General features: G+C 41.2%; 1 protein-coding gene across 5 annotated transcripts in view; it reads right to left on the bottom strand.

Moving 5' to 3' along the window:
- Positions 1-1084: 1084 nt before the first annotated feature.
- The window catches only part of RAPGEF4 (Rap guanine nucleotide exchange factor 4), a 158957-nt gene continuing 134846 nt past the window's right edge, over positions 1085-25195 (bottom strand). For 4 of the 5 annotated variants that reach the window (XM_010406764.4, XM_019290537.3, XM_010406767.4 and 1 more), the window contains 6 exons: positions 19773-19863; positions 17495-17545; positions 16769-16856; positions 16369-16433; positions 5458-5512; positions 1085-3924 (listed from right to left, as the gene is read on the bottom strand). In XM_010406764.4, coding sequence (XP_010405066.1) covers positions 3797-3924; positions 5458-5512; positions 16369-16433; positions 16769-16856; positions 17495-17545; positions 19773-19863 — 478 coding nt within the window. In that variant the 3' untranslated portion in view covers positions 1085-3796. Of the gene's footprint in view, positions 3925-5457; positions 5513-16368; positions 16434-16768; positions 16857-17494; positions 17546-19772; positions 19864-22885; positions 23060-25195 lie in introns of those variants that run through there. The other variant, XR_002047306.3, reaches the window with a different exon arrangement.

Genomic DNA, 25195 nt, shown 5'->3' with positions numbered 1-25195 from the left:
GAACAAACCCTAACAAGTCAACAATAGTGAAATGTGCCAGGGTCGGGAGAGCTGTACCCTGTGACCCTTTAGACTCTGCAGCCCTAAACAGAGGTGTTTGTGCTCTCTGTTGCTGCCTGAGCAAAAAAATGTCAGTGGTGGAACCCTGTAATGCAGAACAATTTCCAAAATGCTCAAGGTGTCACCATGCTGGCTTAGTGGTCCCCTGCAGTGGATATTTATTATGGACACTGCCTCCTGGTCATCTCTCATCTGAAAACTCATACTACAGTTATAACTCTGCCAGTAAATAAAACAGGGTAAGGAGCCCTGGGCCCTGAGGCCAAGCAGCATGGACCAGCCATATCAGCACTGTATGGCCTGTGACCATCAGGCATAATCATCATTTAGAACAGACATATTTTTTCAGCCTGCAGTGTTGCAATGAGGAGGGGGCTGTGCTGCAGGGCTTATGCTGTTTGTGCAAGTGGGTGTGATGGCAGTACAGAGCACCTTGGGTCCCACTGGAGGACTGTGGGGGTGGGACAGAGACAGGACAGACAGCTCTGTAGTTTCCCCTGGAAATGCCCTGCTGCATGATCCCCCACAAGTAATGGCTGGACACTCTCCTGCAGGGATAGCTGGCATAGGCCACAACCAGGCCAAGTGCTGCAACTAAAGCAGGACAGACCATGAGCAGAGCGGTGCTGAGGATTGCCCAACTCCCTGAAGCCAGGCCTGCAGACTGGCCTGAGAGTCAGCAGTAAGGGGGTGTCTTCAGTGACACCCCCTTCAAGTTGTGACTTGTAGCTGTGAGCACAGGGGGAAGTCAGGATGGATGTTTTGACCTTTCAGTGTTTCTTGAGCTCCTATTCATTCTCCACTCTATTGCAACAGTCGCTCAGACTTCCTACAGCAAGAGCAATATATTGACAGCTGCCTTCCTGTTGTAAAGTCAACACAGGGAGCAAGGGAAGCCCAGGACAGATTCTAGAGCCAGAAGGTAGTTCTATCAATCTAATCTCTAGGTATGTAGACAGTGATCAGCACCATAGCAACTATCTGAGCCACTTGAGTGAGTTAGATACAGAGATGGCAACACTTGTTATTTGTACAGCACCCTTTATTGGAAAATTAAAAATGTCAGATACCAGTTTCATTGAGTAGGTAAACTGCATTCATTTGTTGATATGGAGGTGCCATAAAACCTCTCGTTTTATCACTGGGATATAACTACATGATAGAGACTGTTGGCAACAAATAAGTAAAACAGTTAGAGGTTTTAAAGAAAAAAAGAATAAACCAAGGGGATAAAAACATACTAAATGCATGAAGAATTGGTCTATACGCAGAGCCAAGCCAAAACTTGGCAGCTTTATAAACCAGCTAACACAGAAATAAATGAAAGTCTAAACAATAGGAACAAACCTGGAACAAATAAAATCATGAACTCAGAAATGTTACCAATTGATTGCAAAGATAAAAATGCCTTTTGAATTAATTGTGTCCCTGTAGTTTATTCTACTGCATACTTTGCTTCTGGGAAGATTCTGCATCTGAAAAAGCCATATGAAGTATATTCGTCGAACAGTACAAATGGAAATAAATTTTTCTCACTTGAAATAATAAGACACAAATTTGTCTCTATGTTATTAGCTGGTTTTCCTCTGAATCATCTTGAACTTCCAGTCAGACAGCAAAGTTAAAATAAATTATTTCATCATGCTGCAGAATATTTCTTAACTGTGTAATTCTTTCCTTTGCAGAATGCAGGTACCAAGCAGTTGTGGTTCTATGTGTCAGCATTTCCCTGGTGACTCTCAGCTCTTGCAGAATTTATGCTTTGACTAAAAGAATGTAATTATTTTTATAGATAAAAAAAAAAATCTGTATGTGCATACTGACTCCACACAGTTCTTCTCAATGCAAAAATAAATATACTCTGCATCCAAAGCAAAATGTAGACTACATCAATGGGGTCATCTCTGAAGCTTATGAGATAATAGTTGCAACTTCTAATTTCAGGCTTAAACAGTTTTATGACATCCAGCTTCACAGCACAGAGCAAGTGTGAATGCAGTAGGAAAGACTTCTGCCATTTGAACATTCCGTTGGCATGCACTTGGCTGCCATCTGGGCTTGCCCAGCAGTAGTACAGCCATCCCCAGAAGGATTTGGGAGGGGAAAAGGCACTGCCAGAGCACCTCTCCCCTCATGGCTGTAGACCCGGAGAGACCTCCCTGTGGTGACCGAACCCAGAGGTCTCTCAAGTGCCTTGAGTTAGCCAAGGTCTCGAGTTTGCTAACCTGAAGTAAAATCCTGCCCAAGGTAAGATAACTCGTAGTGCTCACATTAGTGACTGAGCAGGACAAATTAGCCAGATAGCCAAAACTAAGACTATCTCCCTTCTTTATTTAAACCCTTCCAATTCAAATGTTTTCTCCTTAGAAACAAACCAGCTAACAAGACCATGGTGTTGCACCACTGCCAGACTGTCATGCCCTGTGGCAGGGATGGATCTGACTGGCTTTAAACTCGTCGTCCATCTCACAATGCATGAAGGCCAACTGCGGGTCTGAGGCCCAGCAAATGAGCAGCCAAGTTTGATATATCAGCCAATTAGCAGCATTGGTATTTATGCAGGAATGAAGCTGAAAGTGCAAATAAGGCCAGTGACTAAACCTTTCCAGCAATTACATTTAATAAGGTACTGCATGTTATTTACAGAAAAGATAGATCACACATCTCCTACATGTAAATGCACAGAGTGTGAAGACAAAAGCTGCACTCTCTTAACATGCTAAACAAAATAAATAAAACAGAATTATTTTGGCACAATAACTATTACATAAATAAATATTCTAGAACGTAATGAATCAACATTTATTTACAGTCTATTGAAAGTGCAAACAATTGGCTGAAAATTAAGATATTTATAAATGTGTAAGATCAGAAAATGTGTTAACCAGCCACGATTAATTACAGCTGAAGTTTAAGGTTTTAATGTCCAGGAAAATATTCTCTTGAAATCCATTTGTGCATATTGTGCTCTTTTTGAACCAGTTCTTTGCTACCTTTAATGCTATTGATTTTGACAACCTTGCTTTTTAATAGAATATTGTAAAAACCTGATTCGTAGTTTAGAAATAAAGAAAGAAACACTGATTAATCTATTTATCATTCAAAATATTTTCAGTCCTGTCAGTTTTCTGAAATGGCCACACTGCTTGTAGTAGTGGGAAGTATGATTAAGATTAGGAATTTTTCTTAGTATCTGTTGTATTTAAAATGGAAATATTTGCAAGTCTTCTCTAAATGGAACTATACCTTGGACCACTCTTGAACTTGCATTATTTCATCAGATGCTTACATACATCTTCTATTGAGGTCAACAGTAGCTGAGCAAGCTAAACTGATGATCAGTTTTGGTCCTGACCTGAAGAGTAAATCATAAAATACAGATTCTTAATTAGGGAGAAGAACCCACTACCTATCTTAGAACTGTTACAAGCTTTTTGTGCATTTCCCATGAACTATTCTATTTTATCTTTTGCCTTTTTTAAATCCATATGAGATATCACTTACTACACTGTAAGATGAATTAACAGTTCACAACATGGTCACCCATACACCTACAGTGCATATATTCTTCCTCAGCCAAAGTTCTCCAGCAGGCTGGTACATTGTGCGTTGCCTAAGACCTTAGAATATGTTTTTGCTTATTTTTGTAGTGGCAGTGCAGTAGCAGAGAAAGTGAAGTTCTTAACAAGTGACCTTGAGAGGATAAAAGATCATTTCTCATCATTGCTTCAAATGTTTATGCTCGGCGCGGTTCCAGTCGGTGAGACATCTGTGATAAAGTTCTCTGGTTGTCAATCACATTTAATTGCCGCACATAGCTCCGAACATCCTGATGGTTTTTATTAGTTAGGGCTGCATCAGGATCTGGTGAAAGAGAAATGATGGAGGATTGATACACATAAATGGACAAATGCCTGAACAAAATGCACAACTCCTTACAAGCTGTCACAGGAAAGAGTAGATCCTAGTGATTTAAAAAGGAAGTATTTAGAAATTGCTCTCTTTGAAACCTTTCCTCCATATCTGACAGTCTTTCTGGTTACTACCCCCACAAATTAACTTTTCTGTTGGACATCCTTGGCTACATTTACTAAAATTGATGGCCCTTGGTTACAGTTTTACACATCACCTTACCAGTCATTAGCTGTAAATTATACAGCTAACAAGTACGATTTAAAACTGCTCATTTGCTTTTGAACCAGCAAATTCCACAGATTCAAAATTATATAATTGATTTAATCCTCTTTCATGCAATATTCTCATTTCTAGCTCAGTATTAAGTATTTGTAACAATGTAGTGCTTAGTGGATGCCCCATTCAAGCCTCAGAATTTACTACCTGTTTACATTACTTAACATAACCACATTATACCTATTCCAGCAACAGTTATGGAAGACTACTGAGTTAATTTCTGACAATCTTCAGCCTCACAGGGAACAGCTTACAGTGTAATGTAGTAAGTGTTAGGTAACTTAAATTGAACTAAAAAATGATACTGAGGCATCTACAATACATTACACATACACACAAAAAGCATGGAATTTATATCCAATAGATCTATATACTGGCATTTTGTTGTATCATTTATAATGAAAATTCCATTTCTAAATATGTGAAGGTCTCACTCATGCTTAATGCATTAAAATTAAAGACACAAAGCCAGAAAAACCTGGACTGCGGGAGAAAAAAAAAACCTCTCTTAATTTCTACAGTTCTACAGAAATTTCTACAGATCTTCTACAGTTAAGCTTTGACCCATATGGAAAGAAACTGTTTTTATTAAAATATAGTTTTATATTATTTATTCTGTTATTCGAGAAAGAGGAAGGGTGCTGTGAGTCAAAATGGATGAAGTGCTGAGGGAAATGCCCATGTGACTGAGACTGACAGTGCACCTGGATGGGATGAGACCCACAGAGAAGCCGGCTTTACCATACAGCTCTGTCATCTTACATGGCCTCAAGCAAGTTCTGGTAACTACACTGACAAACAGGTTTTAAATTCACCGCCTTATGCAGTTATGTAATTTATAAAGGTCATGTCTCCAGACTGGTTTCATATGAAAACAGCATTTATCCAAGAAAGTATCTGTGCTGCTGCCTGTAGAGTTATTTCAACCACTTCTGAACCCAATGGCTAATTTCAGCTGGCTCTAATTTGACAGATGGGTAGACACCTCATAGATATTTAGCTCTTTCACATGCAAGGAAAACAGATAGAGGAGATAGGGTTTATTAGAGCTTCCTGAAGGACATTTCACCCTGTGAAACATCACAGGATCCAAACATGGAAAAATCACTGGAAAGCAGGCTTTTCAGTTCTGGTACACACAGAATTAGTTTAATTACTGTAGCTACTGATGATAATGCTGACTGTACAGATGTTGTATACACTTACTGAAAGATTGGCTTCGGCAGAATTTCACTGTCCTGACAGTGTTGGCAATCATGCGCTGGAAGGAAAAGATGGGATGCAATCAGAGAACAAGCACTGTATTTCATCATCATTTAAACGAAGCACCTAACTGTGCCTGAGTGTGAAGATATATGCCAATAAAAGCAGTCATATGAATGAAAATATAATTTTAATGCTGATACTTTCATATGTAGGGTGTGATTTGCATTTACACAGGCTTTAAATAAGCATAAGTATAATTTACATGCACTCAGAGAACTCTTTCCCTTGCTTGAATGCTGTAAAAGGCCCTAACTAAGAATGAAAATCAGCCCCTTCAATGTGCATTTCTTTGATAACATCTTACCATATTAAAAAGTAAAAGGAATACCATGGAGTATTTACACGTTAATTTAAAGACCATCAGCTCCTAACAGCAAGGCCATTTCTAGAATATAGTCAGCAATTAAAGAGCTTTCACCTTTTACATAAACTTGAGTTTAAAATGCAGTCCTCCTGGAAAATGACAGTGTAAATGAGCATGTGAGGGTGTGTGTTCACTGATTCCACTGGCAGAATGCTCAGTTCACAGGTGAGAAGGCCACTGTCAGTACTGTGGCCCTGCAGCCAAATTTCATAATTTCAGACCTGCTAGACAGTCTTATCTTGCACAGGTGTATCTAACTCAGTGTGAAAAGTGGATTCACTTTTGGTGGACCCTTCTACTGACAATTCACTAAAAAAACCAGAAGTCGCTTTGTCCTTCTTGGCTGTACTTCCTCTTCAGTGAAAAAGACATCATTTCACCCAATTCAGTTTCAATCAATACACTTTGCTCTGATAAATCAGATATTATTTTACAATAGTTTTAAGAACAGAAATTAAGGTAAGTCATAAAGCAAAACATTTAAGATTTAGTTCTGGACTGTAGAATTTTAACTGGCTTCTGTGATTAGTGATTAGCACCATACATGTAATACACCCGCCAGTGGGGGTAGGATTAGTTGTTCTACATAATGCCAAATAAACTGAAACTTCAGCAGTCAGCTAGATAGTTTGATTCAATCACTGTTACAAGCACAACATTTGTTTCAGTTTCTTTTGCTTAGGTTAAGAAAAAGTAGAGGAGGGAAATGCTATTCCCTATCAGAATGTCTGTGCTCCAACACAACTACATCGTCTAACACAGCACACTCTCACCAGGCTGCTTCATATGTTATGGAAATTTTGTGTGAGATGAACAAGCTACTTAGTCATAAACTCCCACAAAATGGAATGATATACCTCTTACTAGTGAACAGTAAAGCCTAGGGCACATGCTCCTCTAAATTAATACACAATTATAATCTTAAATGAAAATGTTACAAATGAAATAAGTTTGTGAAATCTGTCATTCCAGAAGTGGGAAGCACCAATGTAAAACATTCCTTACACACACACTCATAATCTCAGACATTTTAATGTACTGTCAAGCATACAAAAATGGGTTGGTGGCTGGTGTAAGAAACACTATTGATATATCATGAACTAAATGTCTGTGGATTACACCTTGTACTATCAAATGAAATGCAGCTATTCTGAAACTGATCTAAAATATGTTCATTCTAAAACACACTTTCCCAAAAGATCTAGGGAATCTGGATATGGATCTGCTTATGTTGTTTCTAAAGTCCTATGTATCTACATGTATAATTCAAGTAAGAGTAAATTTTATCTTATGGTAATTTTCATACTTCTTCAAGCCATTATTACGATGAAGATTTTCTAAGGCACTTACCTTGCAAACACTCTCACAGGTGCTTAGCATTAAGCATGTGAATAAACTCCATTGACTTCAATGGAACCTCTTAAATACTCAAGATAACTGGACTGAGACAGAACACACTGCATGTTACAGTGTCAGTTTTTCAGTCTAACCCAATCAAACATAAATCAAAACAACAGAAGCATATAAACATGACTGTTTCACACATCTATGGCTTCATATTTGGCTCTGTTATGTGATGCTGCTATTTTGATTTATACCAGTTCAAAAAATACTCATCTACAATAACTGTTTCAAGGAGAGATCATAAAGTTGAACTGAACCAGCCAACATGATGAAGTTTCAAGACTGTCTAGCTTCAAGAGAAGCTTTGGTAAGGACACTTCATTTTTAGGAAGGTAACTAGTTTTGCTGGATGTGCTTTCTAGGATTGTTAATACACATCCTAATTTTTCATACCTGTAAAGTGTTTAGGTTTTGAAGCCTCATTTCATAATAATCTTTAGAGCTATTATTATTAAGCTTCATGTGTGAAAATTTAGATTTATCAAAAAAAAGGCATTCTTTGGAATAATTTTACTCTTTTTTCTCTTGTGGGGATTTTGTTCTCAAAAAAAGCAGAATATTCAGAATAAACACTGTGATGCAGTACTGTACTGAAAGACAAATTAAGTGTGTGTAGTGAAGGTTTTTAAAAAAGATTCTGCTATTTCCAAATTTGCCATTACGTGGGCTCTTCTAGGCAAGGAAACTGGAAGTGGCAACAGACTTATCTGACTTCTGGTTAAAGGCTGAACTGCCTGGCTTCCTTCAGTTGGCTGAAAGACTTCATTTTAAGGGGTTCCTTTGCCTTTTCCTAAGGATAATGTGATCCAATCTGTGCATTCAGAAGTATCCTGGCAATGATGAAATACAAACAAATGTGGAAGTGGGTGTTACGGCTGAATAAATGGAGAAACTGTGGCCCAAAGACAGCATCACAAGCTAGTGGGGAGATTCTGAAGCATTATGTATCTTTGAAGAGCTCTTTTCACATTACTTTTTTTCCAAGTGCTGTTCTACTGCCTCATAATGTCTAAACTCCTAACAGTTCCTCTTTGTAAGGTGTGAAGTGAACAGAAAAACAGCATATGAAACAAAAGTGAATTTCCTTTCCTGAATCTCATAGATAAGTTGGATCGTCTTCTTTTGATGCAAGAAAACTAGAAACATGTACAGAAAAAATGTTCAGATGGAAGTTTAATTGCCTGTTCCTTACAGTTTTCTTCAAATAGAGGATTACCTCTAGTCAATGCCTGCAAAGATTAACTTCTGTTCACTTACAGTGCTAAGTAAGACCACTATCAAAAAGCCATACACACCTAAATTTGGATCTTTCTGAAATAGAACTAACTGCATAATATAACAAGTAATGGCTACTAGCGGCATGCTATGTATACACAACAATACCCTTTCAAGTTTTACAGTCTGGAATTGTGGCAGCAGGCCAGCATATTATCTCCTAATCCATTCCAAACCCAGGTTGCTAAATATTATAAATATTCATACATGCCATTGAAAACTACTAAGGGCTTTAGTCACACACTTTTTGCATCATCTTTATGTTCCAAAAATTAAGGAATGTTTGCCCCTTTTTTGCATATGGATAAGAGTGTGAGTTCCCTTTTGTTCATCTCCACAAAACCTGAAAACAAATATGCACAAATTCTCTAATCCTCTTTTCACACCTGAAGGTGATGCGAAAGAGGAAGAGGGTTGACAAAAGGAAAAGGGTTGACAAAAAGAAGCATCAGTGGTCAGCACCACGGCACTATCTTGTGCTGCCATGGCAGGTCAGCACTTTCAGAGCTTTTTCCTAACTTCTGCTCCCTCTACAGGTGTTATTTCTGAGATAATGCTGGATAATGTCATACGGAGAAGGTGCCACAGAAAGTAACCTTTGTTCAGGCTCTCTGATGATTTGAGAAATGGCACTGATAAAGTTCCCAAATAATTCCATCTTCCCTTTGTCTATGAATACAAAATTCTGTACTGGCAGTCAGAGTGCAGAATTATGCAGCTGAGGTTTGAAAAAAGGAAATCAGTAAGTGGTCAAGAGTATGAAATACTGCCTGTCTCTAAGGAGAGTCATGCTCAGTACTTCCCTCACTTCCCTCTCTCATCTTTCCCTGCAAAGACATAATTCTAGGAAAGTGCTTTTAAATTTTTTCTAATATATAGCTATAAAAGCAGTGTCACTTAAATGGTGTATATTGCCATGTGCTGCAGGCTGTAGGTCGTCCTGCATCTGCTAAATCATAGAGTTTACAGGAACTATTACTACTGACAGCTTTGGGTGCTTGCCTTCACCTGAGAAGAGGGTCATTCCAGATCACAAACTAATTCTGTTTGCTGCCTACTGCTATCTTTGTATCTTTCACATATTTACTTACAGCTCTCAAAATGTTCCCCACCTGCCAAACTAAAACTACAGCATTTAAAAAGCTTTACAAGTTTTGTTCCTCTGTAACAAATACGTTTTCAGTTATTACATAGATGAGTCTTCTGAAGGCACACTTACAACTAACATCTGCTGTCAGCTCACCAGTGGAGAAGAGATGCAGGTGGTTTGGTGTCATGGCATATATGCCAAACTAGAATGTACATCTGAGCAACACCACGGTGGGAACAGCTTGCAACCTTCTCCCCATCTGCTTCTTGCAGTGAGATAAGTAAAACACCTTCAACACTTCTCTAAAACCATGTCTTGTTTGCTATTGAAGACAAAGCCTTTTACTAAAGACTTTAACTACTAAGACCAGTAATTTAATTATTTTGTCTACTTATTGACGAAAGTACAGATAAAAATTTTCCAGGCTGGATTTTAAGGCTTCATGCAATAAATGGCAGAGTAAAGAGCACAAATACAGTGCAAATACAAAGAGTAAGACCATACCTATTCCTGACACTTTCAGTACTGTTTGCCTGTCGGGGTCTCCTCCTCCCTGCCATGTAGCCCTGGGAGAGGGGCCCTGGAGGGGAGACACAGGGTTTCCCTGGCCCTGCTCAGCCTCGTTCCCCATGGGTTGTTTTGTGTTCCCCTGCACGGGCAAAGGACCCTCGGGTCCCGGGATTGAGCAGTTCCTCGGCAGATCCCAACCATGCGGCTGGAGGAATAAACATCTCTGAAACATCTATCAAGAATCGGTCCATAGATATTTCTTTTCCACGGCCTCCTTGTTTGATATGCATGTTACAGTATCCCCGCTGCAACATAATGGTGGATAATGTGAGCAGAACGATCCCTGATCCCTACAGCGACTGATTTGTGAATAAATTCTAGAAACTGTGGATTTCTCTTCTTGTTTTGTTTTGCTATTCCATATCTAAACTATGGAGGAACCGTGGAAAGACTCTTGGCTCTCCGAGCCGCATATGGACATTTATCTTAAACTTAAGATTCTTGAACAACGATTTGTAAATTTTAGCTTAATTCAAGCTCAAAAAGAACTGAGACACTTCCTGGCATGGTTGTTTAAGAACTTTTTCTATGTTTCTTGGGATTTAATTCTTACCAAAGACTTTTGCAAGACCGTTTGGACACAGTTAATTTTTGAGTCAAAATATACGCTGATGGAAGAATATTTTCGTGAATATTATTTAATTACCGAGACTGTTGAGCAATGTCAGCTGTGTCCTGGCGAAGGGAAGTGTGCCTCAGGGACCGTGCGGCCTCGCCCACGTGCACCAAGCCCTCTCCGAGCAGCAGCGAGGCCGTTCCCGCACATGGGCGGAGTGGTGTGAGCCGCAGTGTCGGCGGCGGAAGGCGAGGCGCGGCGGGAGCGGCGGGACCCGGCGGTGCCCGCCCGGCCCTGCACAGCGCGTGGTGGAGCCAGCCCCGTGAACGCCCGACCAAGAGGGGCGGCGCGTGGGCGGCGGCTGGGTGGCAGCGGAGCAGAGCCGCGCCCAGCCGAAACGCGCGCTGGAGCAGGGCATGGGGGAGTCATCGCTCGGGGGCCCGGCCGAGACGTGGCTGCAGGGCCTGGCATTGGCAGCCAAGCTGCGACCAGAGGAGGCGACGCACGGAGAACGGAGCGGCGCGGCCCGGCCCGGCTCCGCCCGCGCAGCGCTGAATGCGACCCCGGGAAGAGCGCGCAGGCACAAGCAGCTCCGGCGGCCCTGGCAGCACGAGCAGCCCCGACAATTCCAACACGGGAGCAACCGAAAGAGAAAGCAAGAACGCAGCGAGACAGAAAACAGCAGCCACTCGGAAAAAGGAAAATACCACCGTAGCTAAGGTTTTAGGAATAGTAAAATGGTATAATGTTAAACAAAATTATGGTTTTATAACGAGATGTGACAACCAGCAAGACATATTTGTTCATAGAACTGCTATTAAAAAAGAATAACCCTGAAAAATGCTTCCCAAGCTTGGGAGATGGAGAAGTAGTAGAGTTCAAAATTGTGCAAGGTAGAAAAGGGTTACAAGCATCGCAGGTCACTGGGCCTGATGGTGTTCCTGTAAAAGGCAGTATATATGCTAAAAATTGTAGTCATGTTAGACAATATCTCCATTATAAGCTCCCCCTACAGTCTCCCTTTCCTAATCCCACCTTTCCCTTTTACCCTATATCCTATTACCCCCAGTGTATTCCCAATCCGTTTCTTCATCCATGGTTTCCCTCACAAAACCATGCCTTTGCCAATTGTCTCCCCAAAAATCCCTTTCCAATGCCGAGTGGGGGATGAAAAGGGGGAGGGAAGAAGTTAAACCCTCTCCTGCATCAGTTTCCCCACAAAGCATGCCCGGAGAGTCCTGTCTCCCTTCTGTCAGCCTTAAGATGTTCCAGAGAATCTGCTTGGACATTTAAAGACTCAGGAGGGTGGCTTGTTTTGTTTAAAAACTGCTCTTGTTATGTTTATCCAGTTGTTTTCAATGTTAAGTTTTAAATCTCTTTTTGTTAAAAATAAACGGGTGAAATGTTGGGGGCCCTCCCCCTGCCATGGGGTCCTGGGGGGGAGACACGGGGTTTCGCTGCCCCTGCTCAGCCTCGTTCCCCATGGGTTGTTTTGTGTTCCCCCGTGTGGGCAAGGACCCTCGGGTCCCGGGATTGAGCAGTTCCTCGGCAGAGCCCCGGCCATGCGGCTGGAGAAATAAACATCTCTCTGAAACATCTACCAAGAATTGGTCCATATATATATTCTTTTCCACGGCCTCCTTGTTTGGTACATCATGTTACAGTATCCCCACTGTAACATTTGCCCACATCTTGTGCAAACCAAATGGGTCTGTTTACAAACTTCCCTCTTTACCCATAGCTGTGGCTTTGCCATTCTCTTCCCTGGCTTCTCTTCCCTAGGCTTCCATGTCCTCCCACTCCTCGCAGCCTCCTCCGGATCAGGAAATGGGAAAGGGGAAGAAAGAGCATGAAGTCACAAAGGCAGCAGCAGGTAAAGCTCAGCAATGCTCTGCAGAGTGATGTCCCCCTACTACTGGCAATACCACTGTTCTGCCATTCCAGCACTGAAAAGATCAATATATAGGAAAGCATAGCAGGAAAAAATTGACTCAGTCTTTTTCCTTTTTAGCTTGAGTTGCTAAAAAAGACTAGGCTAATGTAGTTTAACACCATCTGTCTGTTTTTCCCTTCTTCTCTAGATAATTTTATTCAATTTGAAAAAAGAACCCAGAGTTTCCAAACACAAGAAAGCCCCTACCAATTTGCTATGAAAACAGATGGCTGTGGACAAGACAAAGATTGTGTAAGTGCCCTCCTGTCTCCTTCAGGAAAAGGGCTGTAGTGCAAGTTTCTATGTTATGACAAAAGCCTATTCACACAGAATTCCCCAGCCATGAAGAAACGACACATGCCCCAGCCACGAGGAGAAATCTGAGCAGAGCTCAAGCAGCCATGAAACACAAATGTTTAGGAAACCAGGCCTTGCTGTTTCTGGCACTCAGGGAGCTCCTGGCTCAGAGACTGCCTGACAGCTCCTGCATGTTTTAAGATGCATCATTTAATATAAATAATAACAGAAACATCACAAAACAGAGAAGATTTAAAGGAAGCTGTTTCAGCTGAAGAGATGCCACTAGGTCAAACTTCTACTTTTGGCTGCCAGATACAGGAATAAAGTTGTCAGCAGCACATCAGCTGTCGGGATCAGAGCTCTGTGGTGAGAATGCAGACACGATGCCAGAGGCTGTTCTCAGTTTCATCACTGTGCTTACATGAGAGTTGGAGGGACTCACCTCCTCCAGTGGCAAGTGGCACCACCAGTGGCAATTACCCAGATATTTTTATTCATAAACTTCAGCAAACATAAAAGGAAACAATTTTCCAAAGAACCAAGATCTTTCAGAAACATCAGTAAGGGTGGCTCCCAGTAATACTCTAAGGAATCTCCATCTGCTTATGACACAACATCCTGCAGCACAACAAACAGACCGAAACAACCAATGGCAAGACATAATTCCTGTGAGGAAATCTGGTTTCTGCTTTTCTCCTGAAAATGGCAGAGTAACATCACAGATACACCTTGGGCTTATACTTATTTAAAAGTGAGGGAAATTTATCTGAGAGTTATCTGGCTGAGTGGTCTTGTCTTCACAGTTTAATATCTGGCAATTATGTGTGGATATGACAGTTTTAAGCTTAACACAAGTAGGCGGCAGCGACTGAGGTTTAACAGTAGGCTTTTCTTCTTTGCTTGACCTCATGACACATGCAAAAAGCTAAAAACTGCCAGGTCCACAGTAGGATTTGAATGAATTATGTGGGTGGAATTTGAATACAGGTTGCTCGGAACAGCTATGGGTTGAGAGAGGCAGTAAAAGCACCACAGAAACATGCAGAAGAGTTAGTGAAGAACAATAAAAATACAAAAGATATACTTGTAGTAAGGCATGGAGAAAAAGCAGAATGAGCTTTTAGGTACACTAACTGAAGAAAGGCTTAAAATACTAAAAAAGGAGAATGTGTCCCTTTCTGGTGACTTGAGGAACATGAGACACAATATCAATTCCTTAAAAAATATGCAGCATCAAAAATACACTAATTGCACATTCCTCTCCTAAAGAAAATGATCAAAACTCAGACTATTGGTACTACATTCTTGCAGTATAAAATATTATTTAAAACCTTTGGGTGCTACGAGTAAACTCTTGTTCTGGGGGTAACATTCTTTTGAAAATAAGACAATGAGCAGACTAGGGTAAGGAGAGCAGACCTGCAGCAACGTAAATATAGATCAGTTTTAAGCTGCTGTAAAATTCACTCCTGGCTTTGGGAGTGCCAAAATGTGGTATAGAGAGGAGCAGAACTACTTTTAAATGACAAGCCTGCATTGAACTTCTGTCTACAAGAAGTGCTTATAGGAGAGCTGCTGCCTCCTGTAATGGCCTTTACACAAAATCAGGCATAAAGAGCCTGAGGCACAGAGCTCTGAGGCCAGTGGATGTACCGGCTCTTCTGGCTCAGGAGGTGTAAACAGGCCAAGTGAGGTGGAGATGTTGGAGCCAGCCACAGAACCACGGCTATAGCATCACAGCTGCCATCCCTTCTGGTTTGGAGGTGTTCCAACCAAGTCTTGAGATCCCTCTGTGTTCCCCGAAGTATTTACTATCTATACTATTGTATCTATATCTATACCTAATTAGAACAGTCAGTCCAGAAAAAAGTCCTTTTCTGGAGGTAGAAGGCTCAAGGCCTTTGGAAGGAGATGGCAACACTGTCTGCATATGCAATTAGAGAAAGCTATTATTGCAAAGTGAGGTCAGGCCCTTACTCAGGCATTAGCACTGCCATTTACTCACAAAATGTCTCATCTTAGTAAAGGGGTATTTTCACCCAAGGACAGAGGCTGTCCTGGAGAGACAGATTAAAATCTAAGAGAATTCACTCAAAGTGATGATCACTTTTCTGTGAAGTTTTTTAAAGAGCTAAAAGTCCTCCTTTTTTCCCCTCTGCAATTTCAGTGCTCAGGGGGTCAGACAAATGCCTCCACAGTGCAGTGGAAATAACTGGAGTTACGTAACTCCAGTGGAATGGAGTGGTTCTGGTTACTGTACTACTAAGAACAAGGACACATAGGTGCCAGAGGAAATATGCTCTAGCATGGCTGCTGAATGGCTGAGAGGAAACGGCCTCAAGTTGTGCCAGGGGAGGTTTAGATTGGATGTGAGAAAAAATTTCTTCACTTTAAGGGTGGTCAGGCACTGGAATAGGCTGCCCAGGAAAGTGGTGGAATCACCATGCCTGGAAGTGTTCAAAGAGTGTGTGGATGTGGCACTTGAGGACATGGCTTACTGGGGAACACTGTGGTGCTGGGCTAACAGTTGGACTCAGGGATCTTGGAGGTCTTTTCCAACCTTAGTGATTCTGTGATTCTACTGTTTACTGCCAGAGTAATAAGTCAGGTTTGGTTTTACTAGGCAGATGCCATAGCTGGGTTTGGCTAATGCAGGTTCTCACATACAGGTGTCATTAACCACATTAATTAGGAACACAGCCTTAGCAACCAAGAAAATGTCTCCTCACGGCCAAGAAACTCGAGTTTCAGTTCAGATTTCTGCAATGGAAAGTTGCCTGCCTGCAGTTTTTGACAATGGTATTTGAAATGATGACAACTTAGGTACAGGACTTAAATCAAATTTGAGCATGGTCTAGCCTTTTATCATTGATTCTCCTTTCCAGTAGGAAAGCAATCAAGCCAAAGACATCTCCTTTCATCTGTCAAAGGAAAAAAGAAAATAAGATGTTGTGCAAGTTCTTTTCAATGCTTCTTTCATTCTCCAAGGAGCAATGCACAACTATCCCAGCCTGAGGCAGTTCAGATGTGTTTGAAGGAACAGCAGTTAAAATCACAGGTTGGTCCCAAACTGGCTGTTAAAAAGTGTCTTTAACAGCTCTGCTTCCTGTCCCTGATGCTGCCTCTCCGAAGAAACATTTTGGCTGTGCATGGCTCAGTGGACAGTTTATTCTCCACCTCTGTGAGGTTTTCCAGAAACCCAGAGGTCCCAGGCTCTGTGTACAACACAGACTATTTTTGCCAGCTCTTGGTCCTGCCTTCATTTTCTCTAGCCCTGGAAGTCATTGTTGCAAAGTTCACTCTTGAAGAGGTGAATAGGGAGGTCTTTTTAAGTTTTCTTTCAAATATGTCATACATACCATTTTTTCGAAGTTTACTAGATTGTCAGTGAATGTCTTGTTTCCCTCATGAGTAAATGTCATGTCTGTATAGAAATAGAAGACACATAAAAGCCCATTACTGAATCATGGCCATATAAGACAGCAGAATGTTTTATCTATCCCTTACAAAAATCATAGCAGCTGGAAAGTAAAACATTTAGGTTTTAATTTGCAGCATTTCTGAGACTAATAAAATTGAGGTATGATATTCAGATGTACAAAAGCAGTTGTTCTTGTCTCTGTGTCATGCTTTTTGTAATGGGAAAAGATCACATCTCACACTGAGATTGATTTTTGCTTTTTCTTGCTGCTACTCTTATCCTTCAAATAGTTGACAAATAGCTTTCAAGTTAATAATTCTGGTAACATCCAAGCTTACCTTTTATAAGTAGAGGCATGAAAGGAATTATTGGAGGGTCCAATTTAGCTACAGTTAGTCTGTAGGCCCTATGGTTTCTTGATGGATCCTGACAAAAAAAGAGAAATCAAATAATTACTAATAAGTATTATTATATGTAGCAAGACACTATATGCATTCATTTAGATGTCATGGCATTTATTAAAAACATTATTTTTTCCTGTGACTTTGAAAGTGCATCTGCAAATTCAGACACCTTTTATCATTCTCCTGGACTAGTTACACAATGAGAATGCAGCCACTAAACACAAACATTTTTTCATGCCAAATAGCGAGGTAAGATATGATTACAAAAACATTCTTCATAAAAGAAACCACCTATTTTTCCTCCCTCCTTACAGCTGCAGATCCAGTTTTGCATATTTTTTCCAGCTGTAACACTAAAATGTATTGCCTGGAAAAATCCAGGCTGAAAAATAGAATTTCCCATATGTACTATTGGAAAACATGTGATAAAGCTTTTCTGAGTTCCCAGATTAATTTTGAGTGGTACATAAGTTCTCTCAGAGTAGGTTCCTAAGAGTATAATTTATTAGTCATACATACTTGTTTTAGCAGCTCTAAAATGGGATCATAAACTTCTTAAAGTCAAACAAGGACACATAAAATGTTCTGAATCAAGGAATTCAAATCAGAAACTGAATTATCTCAGATTGTGCATAGAATAAGGGATCTATTGCTATTCACCATTAAGCTTTCAAACTCCGCATAGATCTTCTTGAACTTGCTTGGGAGTTTCTGTTAATAAAAACAAAAATAGCAAACCTTAATTAAATCCGATCAGTGCGGTAATTTTACTGTAAATGCTAGTTCCTTCCACAACGCCCTAAGTCAGGAAAGCGCTCTTTTTTTGCCAGATATTTCTAACAATGTGCTAATCTAAAATACAACATGTTTCCTAGCAACCAGATTAAAAATAGAGACGGGACCAGCCACAAAACCTGGATCCTGATTTAAACCCCGACTTGAATTTAGTCCTTTGGGATGTTTAGATTCAGATTTTTGTTTGGCTCACATAGCAATCACTGAATTCAGAATGTAAGTGGAAATTCATGTGAATGCTTTCAGGACATTGCTGATTATAGCCTATCTGAAAATATAATTTACACACAGCTTGTGTGGGGGCAGATCAGCTTAATTATTCACACCTATGATGAACTGCCCTTGCAAACATTCATATCCATGCCTGGGCACTTCCAGGAGGTTTTTTTGCTCATGCTGATGATGCATCTATTGCTTAAATTCTTGACATGCTCAGCTGCAAAGGTCCTCTATCACTTTCTGGGGTACAAATTAATGAATATTTTTTCAGTCCACAATTCCTACACAAATAAATCATGGTCAGTTGATCATGCAATCATTGAGATGAGATGGGCTTTCCTAAATACTTTCTTTCCCCCTCATGCATATTATGTTATACAGATTAAGTAACTTTACTATAAAGACTATAAGGTATGTTATAAATTGGTTTTAAAGATCGCTGTAATTTTTTATGTACACTTAGGATATGTCAGCTTTCTATTTTTCGTAAGAAATTTCTCTGTATTTGCTGAATTTTTCAGACTACTACTGGCAGTGGGTAACATTAAATAGAGACTTTATAGCGCAGAAATGATTTTTTGCAGTACTTTCTACATTTGGAGTGCATACCCTAGCAAGCTATTTACACTGTGCCACAGCAAGGGCCTAATTTTTAATGATGTGTGTCAACAACTGTGTGCCTAGTTTGCATATGCATGCAGATTAGGTATTTGTGAAGTAAGTGGTATAATTGGACATTTGCACCTGCAAATATCTAATTTCTGCATGCAACTAATGTAAATGCATGATAATATAGAAGAAATCAGGTCTTGGTATGTTTGTCTTAAAATATTTTCTGTATATATCTGGCTAAAAATCGAATTGCAGAAATTCTCTTGATAAACCGACTGCTCTACAGAACCAGAGTGTGATAACATTTCCTTGATCTCAAGTTAATCCCCCACATGTACAAATGATCTGTGCCCCGCCCCCAGCTCAGACCTGGTGCCCATTTCAGAGTGCTGTATGTAGTATATACATTCAGTTTCTTCTTCTTTAGTCCTGTACTGTCTCAGCTCTCCCACCTCCTCTCAGCAGCCAGAAATGAAGGGTCATTATTCTGTGAAACTGAAAATCGTTGCCTGTAGCACTGATTGTATATGACACATGTATTTTTGAAAAAGGGGCTGGTGTACTCTCAGATATGTCAGTCTGATCTCCTGTTTCAGAGCACATTTTTAAAGGTGTTCAAATTTTGGTCTCAGCTGCATCAATAACCTCAGTCATGCTAATTATTTTTAATTTCTAATGAACAAATACATGCACATTTAAATCTGTTTTGCTTTTGATAACCAGCATATTCTCAGTGGTTACACCGTGCTGGACACTGCACCCTTTTTATACCCTCATATACAAAAGAGCAAAGCCACAGAAAAAGGTGGAAGCTCTGAGAATGAAGACCAAACTGACAGTAAGCATGGAAATGCATGTCAGAGAGAAAACCAGAACTGGTTAGGACAAATCCACATTTTAACAGGGCAACAGAGTCCCTGTTGAGATCAGAAAATAGTATGTACAAACAGAGGATGAATTTTAGAGAATTATCAATGGAGTGATCTCACTGAACCACCAGTAAAGGCACACAGAGGATGTGGGCTGATCTAAGAGGTTAGCTGGCTAACTTGCTCATCCTGTTGGGCAGTTTAGCTCAGCAACAGAAGCTGCTGTTGTCACTCTTGTTAACTCCTGTGAGCATTCAGCACATCCATGGGTGTAGTATACTGCCTTACTAACAACTATTGTCACCCTTAGCTAAGGCTTATGGTCAGGAGCTGAATTAGTAGATCTAGCTTTATCAATAATAAAGGCCCAATTCATGTTTTTGCTAACTGAAAGTACAAGTCCCCATCAAACTTCCTGGAACTGGATTTTAGCAAAGACTTACCTCCCACGTCAATGAGAGACGGCTCACGGCAACATTACTCAGTCCCATAATAATAGCAAAAAAGGAATTCAGATTTTTGTATTCTTTACAGCTGAAACACAAAGGGCCAGGTTTTAAGTTGTATGTATCAGTCAAAGCAGTACATATGAAAACCTTAAGAGAGCCGAACTCAGGCATCTAGTTTAGAAGTGACTGAATTTGGGCAGTCTTGGCCAGCATGCCTGCAGACATCTCTTCACCCAAGTGCTAGCACTTCACCACACTCTGAAGGCTTCTTTCCCTTATGACCTCCCTTCTACTTCACTGGGTGCAAGCTTCTGCAAGGACCTAGTCTTTGAAGCAATTCCTCACCCAGAAACACAGTCCTGAAACTGGGCTTAATTCAGTCCCAAGGGATACCAGAAACAGTGTAAACAACTGTTTATAACCTCATTTGCTGCAGAACCTGCTGACAGCTTCTGAACAGCTAATGAATGCTTGAAGCTCTTCTCAGGCAATCTTCATGGCAGTTTACAGGGCCATCAGTCTTTTCAGAGGGAGAAGATCAGCTGTCTAGAGATGCCCCATGCCAGTGACCTCTCCTGCAGTATAGGATTTTTATTACTTATAGATTCTGGGACTTCTAGTTCAGGAAAAGAACTGCCATTTGTTACCAGCATCATTAAAGAGGTGCTGGGCAAAAGGAGCTCCAGGGCACACTTCATCTCTAACGCAAAGAAGGATTTTGCTATCAATCAGGAAAAACTGGAACATGTAATCGAGTACTATGGAAGATCCAACGTGCCATATGAAGGAGTAGATACAATCTGATGGGAAGAGTCAATGCAATTGCTCAGCTGGGTCTGCAGCAGGTGGCTCACTGACTCAATAGGAAGGGAAGAGACAGAACAAAGCCTGTGAAAAAAAGCCTCACAAATCTGCATCTCACTAGGTTTTTGCAAATAATCTCCTGTTTTTCTCAGCTGATGTGCCAACATCCAATTCCAGCACCTCAGTCTCTGTTTCTTCAGCTGTGAGTGGCTTTCCTTAGGAGTTGGTATTGAGACTGTTGGGGTTTAACATCTCTGTCAGTATCACGGAAGGTGGGCTTGAGTGCAGCCTCAGCAGGTTTGCTGATGACACCAAGCTATGTGGTGCAGTTGATGTGCTGGAGAGAAGGGATGCCATCCAGAGGGACTTTGACAGGCTTGAGAGGTGGGACTGTGTGAACTTCATGAAGTTCAATGAGGCCAAGGGCAAGATCCTGCACTTGAGTTGGGGCAATTCCAACCACAAACACGGTGAAGAATGGATTAAGAATAGCCTTATGGAGAAGGACTTGCATGTGTTGGTTGGCAAGAATTTCAATGTGAACCAGTAATGTGTGCTTGCAGCCCCAAAAGTCAACCATGTCCTGAGCAGTATCAAAAGCATCGTGGCCAGCAGGTCAAGGGAGGTGACTCTCCCCATCTGTTCTTGTGAGACCCCACCTGGAGAACTGTGTCCAGCTCTGAGATCCCAACATATGAAGGACATGGACCTGCTGGAGTGAGTACAAAGCAGGGCCATGAAGATGATCAGAGGACTGGAGCACCTCTGCTGTGAGAGACCTGGGATTGTTCAGCCTGGAGAAAGCTCCAAGGGAGATCTCAGAGCACCTTCCAGTACCTAAAGGGGCCTACAAGAAAGCTGGAGAGGAACTTTGGACAAGGGCATGGAGGGACAGGACAAGGGGGAATGGCTTTAAACTGAAAGAGGGTAGGTTTAGGTATTAGGAAGAAATTCTTTACTATGATATGGTGAGCCACTGAACAGGCTGCCCAGAGAAACTATGGATGCCCCATTCCTGGAATGGCTCAAAACCAGGTTGGATGGGGCTTTACACAACCCAGTCTAGTGGAATGTGTCCCTGCCAATGGCAAGGGAGTTGGAACTCAATGATCTTTATGGTCCCATCCAACCCAAACTATTCTATGACTCTGTGATTTACCAAGAAAATTTTAACAAGATTAAATCTATGATTCTCAGACTTTTTTACTCATCATTGAAGCTCTTAGCTCCTCTGAGGTATCCTTAGCTTCAGACAAAATTAGTACAATCATCTCATCCTACTATCTGACTCCATGATTGCCACATCATCCTATTCTCCATCATCCACACCTACTCTTTCTGTACCTTTCTATACCTATATTTCTGTACCTATTCTATTCTTTCTGTACCTCCATTTCACCACACTTGGGTGTGTTGAGTGAGTGAGTCCTTTAGATCTTAGCCTCACTTGTGTCTGCACTGTGTGAACACCGAACATGTGAATAAACGATCTTTCCCATATGCTGGTCTGTCTGTTGGGAGATTGCTGCCCTCTCAGATCTTCTGGCAGAGCTGCTCATGCAAATTCTCCCACATCAGATTAGCGACAGCGAGCAAGGGTAGAAAGGATAAACTGAAATGCTAAAGCTACACCAACTTATTCTGACTAGTGCAGGTCAGGGAGTGCCTCATTAGTGGATCTGAGGGGAGATAAAGATGAAAAGCAGACAGGATAGGCTGTCAGTGAACCTCTTCCCTAGGCACAAGTAAATCCATAAAGGGATATCTGTCCACAGCACATGACAGGATTAGGAATAAATTATGGCAGGGTAAAATAATTAGTAACACACAGCACTAGTGCTCAAACAAAGTAGGCAGCTGCAACTGTATCTGCCATATTTAATTTGAATCTATCTTCATATTAAAAGGGAATGTTTTGCCAAGTACCCTGTTAAGCAATACAATTTGACAAAGTCTCAGTTAAAATCCATCTAGATGTACAGATATTCTGTAAATTCTACAGAGTCTACAATAAGTAATTTGGTTCCAGACAGATGATCACTGTAAGGCAGCAGGAACGGGGCTGCATGGCTCTACTGCATATATACTGCATGTAAAATGTCAAAAAGTGGATCCTCTAAAGCACCACAATGCACCACCTCAGAGCAGAGGTCCCTCTGCCTCACAGAATGCACTCTACCAGAAAAATCTTCCTGTTAGGATGAATAGCAAACACACACACACAGACACACACAGACACACACACACACATACACTGGTCTCCAAAACAAACATGTACGTGGTTAAAATCTCTTGGTACTTACACAAGCATATTCATCTTGGCATTTTCTCTATAAACACACACTTCAAAAATTTCTCACAGGCTTCTTGGGCTTATAACATATGCATATGTATAGAAAGAATGATTTTCAGAAACTGAATGAAAGTGTCTGAGTACAATGATACACAAGACGGCTTCTAAATACCTGTGGATGTATCTGCAAAGAGGAAATATACACAAACTGGGTTTGCAGATAACCATAAGAGTATGTGCAAGCACATCCCAGAAGGCCTTTCTAATACAATTAATATGGGAAGAACTCACTGTTGGAAATATAGTTCACTTCTCCCCTTTGTTTGAAAGTTTATTCCTACAATAGCTGGAGAAAAGAGATGAACCTGGTAACCTCTACATCCTCTTCCAGCAGATGCTAAAGAGACGGTGGCTCCTGGAACTGGCAACAGATGTGCACAGCACTTGGAGCCAGCACTTGGCCTTGTGCTTGCCTGCACAGACTGGGAGCACACATCAAGGGTGCATGGGGTGGCAGACACAAAATGATGTGCCTTCTGCAATGGCATCTGCACCTCAAGCCACAGAACTGAAACAAGCTTCTCAGTAGCAGTTACCTTTGAAAATGGGTATGTGCAAGGCATCTTGTTACCACCAGTCATGCCTAAGATTAATAGTGCAGCACTGAGCTGTTCTCCCTGAACACTTTTCTAATGAGTCTAGTACTTCTAGGCAGGGTAAAGTTCTCATTAGGTCTCAAGGATCTTCACAGGCAAAACTTCCTCAAAGATATTGCTTCAAGGTCTGGGCTTTTTCTCCCCTCTAACTTCAGCGCACTTTGTGTTTGTTTTAGTGCGTGTGTAGCAGCTGTTACCATGGCAGCACTGCACAGAGGGCAGCAGCCTGGCAAAACTTCCCAGCGCCTTTCCAGCGGCTGCAATTAAACCTGCCCTCTTGGTTTGTACAGAGGAAAATCTTGTGCTTCAGATTTCTCTGCTTTTAGGAGACAAAGAGGACTCAGCAGAGCAGACCGCTTTTAGCAATTTATTTTTAGCATTGTAGTGATACCAGAAACATGGAAGTAAACAGGAGGTTGTCAGGCTGTTGTAAATAGCACAAGATTAAACCCATGACTCCGAGAAACTCACAGGCTAGGGCAGTTTATTGAGGAGATATTTAACTGCAATTTTTAGGATACTTGATTTCAAGTGTTTATGGAAATTACTATTGTCTCTTAATGACCACATTTCAACATTTTCCCATTTCATGCCTGTGATTAGGAAAGACCCCGACGTCTGTGTGGGTGCCACTGCCCTCTCCTGGGCACAGCCCGCCAGGCTGGCAGCTGCTTCCCACTCCTGTGCTGTGCAGTGAGATAATGGAATACGCGGTGCATGTATTTTCAGAAACTAAAGAGGTAGATTCTGTCCTCTGTTCTAAACATAAAACCGATCCTGCATGCCCGCCACTAGGTTTTTAAAATCTTCAGCTTTGACCAACTGTAATCCAACCGCAGGGCTCGAAGTAGCTCCCAGAAGGAAGCTGGTACTTGCAGAGCAGGGTGTCCTGGAGGAAGGAGCCACACAGATCTCCAGTTTTGATGTGAACACAGACTTCAGCTATGTGCCATTACTAACTGAGAGGAGGGCAGCATCACAGTTGCAATAGTAATCTCTTCCTATACACAGCTCCATTTAATGATGCAAAAAAGTTAAAACCTATGGTTTAACTGCAAGTAACATCTCTTGTTGGTAGAACTGCCTAAAGGCTTCTAGTTACAATGCCTAGAGCTGTAGACAAACACTACATACCTCAGCAAACTGTTTATTCAGACAGCAATGAATGCAATAAACACACCATGAACTGGAAAGCGAGGGAGAGTGTAACAATGATAAAAATCTCTATGTATGCGGGGCATGGATATATCCCTGCTCCCTCTGAAGTCAGTCACTGCCTGCTCTTGACTTCAGGGAGTTAAGGCTGACATCTCTGGCATGAAGGTTCCAAACAGTTTAAATCTGGATAGGAATAAAGGAAGACAGCAAGAATGCCTGCTATCCAACCTCAGACCCAGAAGTTAGTAACAAAAGAGGACATTCCATATTTTGCATTTTAAAACAAAAGTATTAGAAAAAAAACAAAGAATCATAGAATCATTAGGGTTGGAGGGGACCTCTGGAGATCATCCAGTCCTACCCCCCTTCCAAGGCAGGGACACCTGGACAGGTGACACAGGAATGTGTCCAGGTGGGTTTTGAATGTCTCTATGGATAGGGAGACTCCATGAACTCCCCGGGCAGCCTGTTCCAGTGCTCTGCCACTCTCAACATAAAGTTATTCC

This window comes from Corvus cornix, chromosome 7 (genome assembly GCF_000738735.6).
Source record: "Corvus cornix cornix isolate S_Up_H32 chromosome 7, ASM73873v5, whole genome shotgun sequence".
NCBI classification, from domain to species: Eukaryota; Metazoa; Chordata; class Aves; order Passeriformes; family Corvidae; genus Corvus; species Corvus cornix.
Note: the sequence above shows the minus strand (reverse complement) of the source record. Positions and strands in the feature narration are given on the sequence as shown.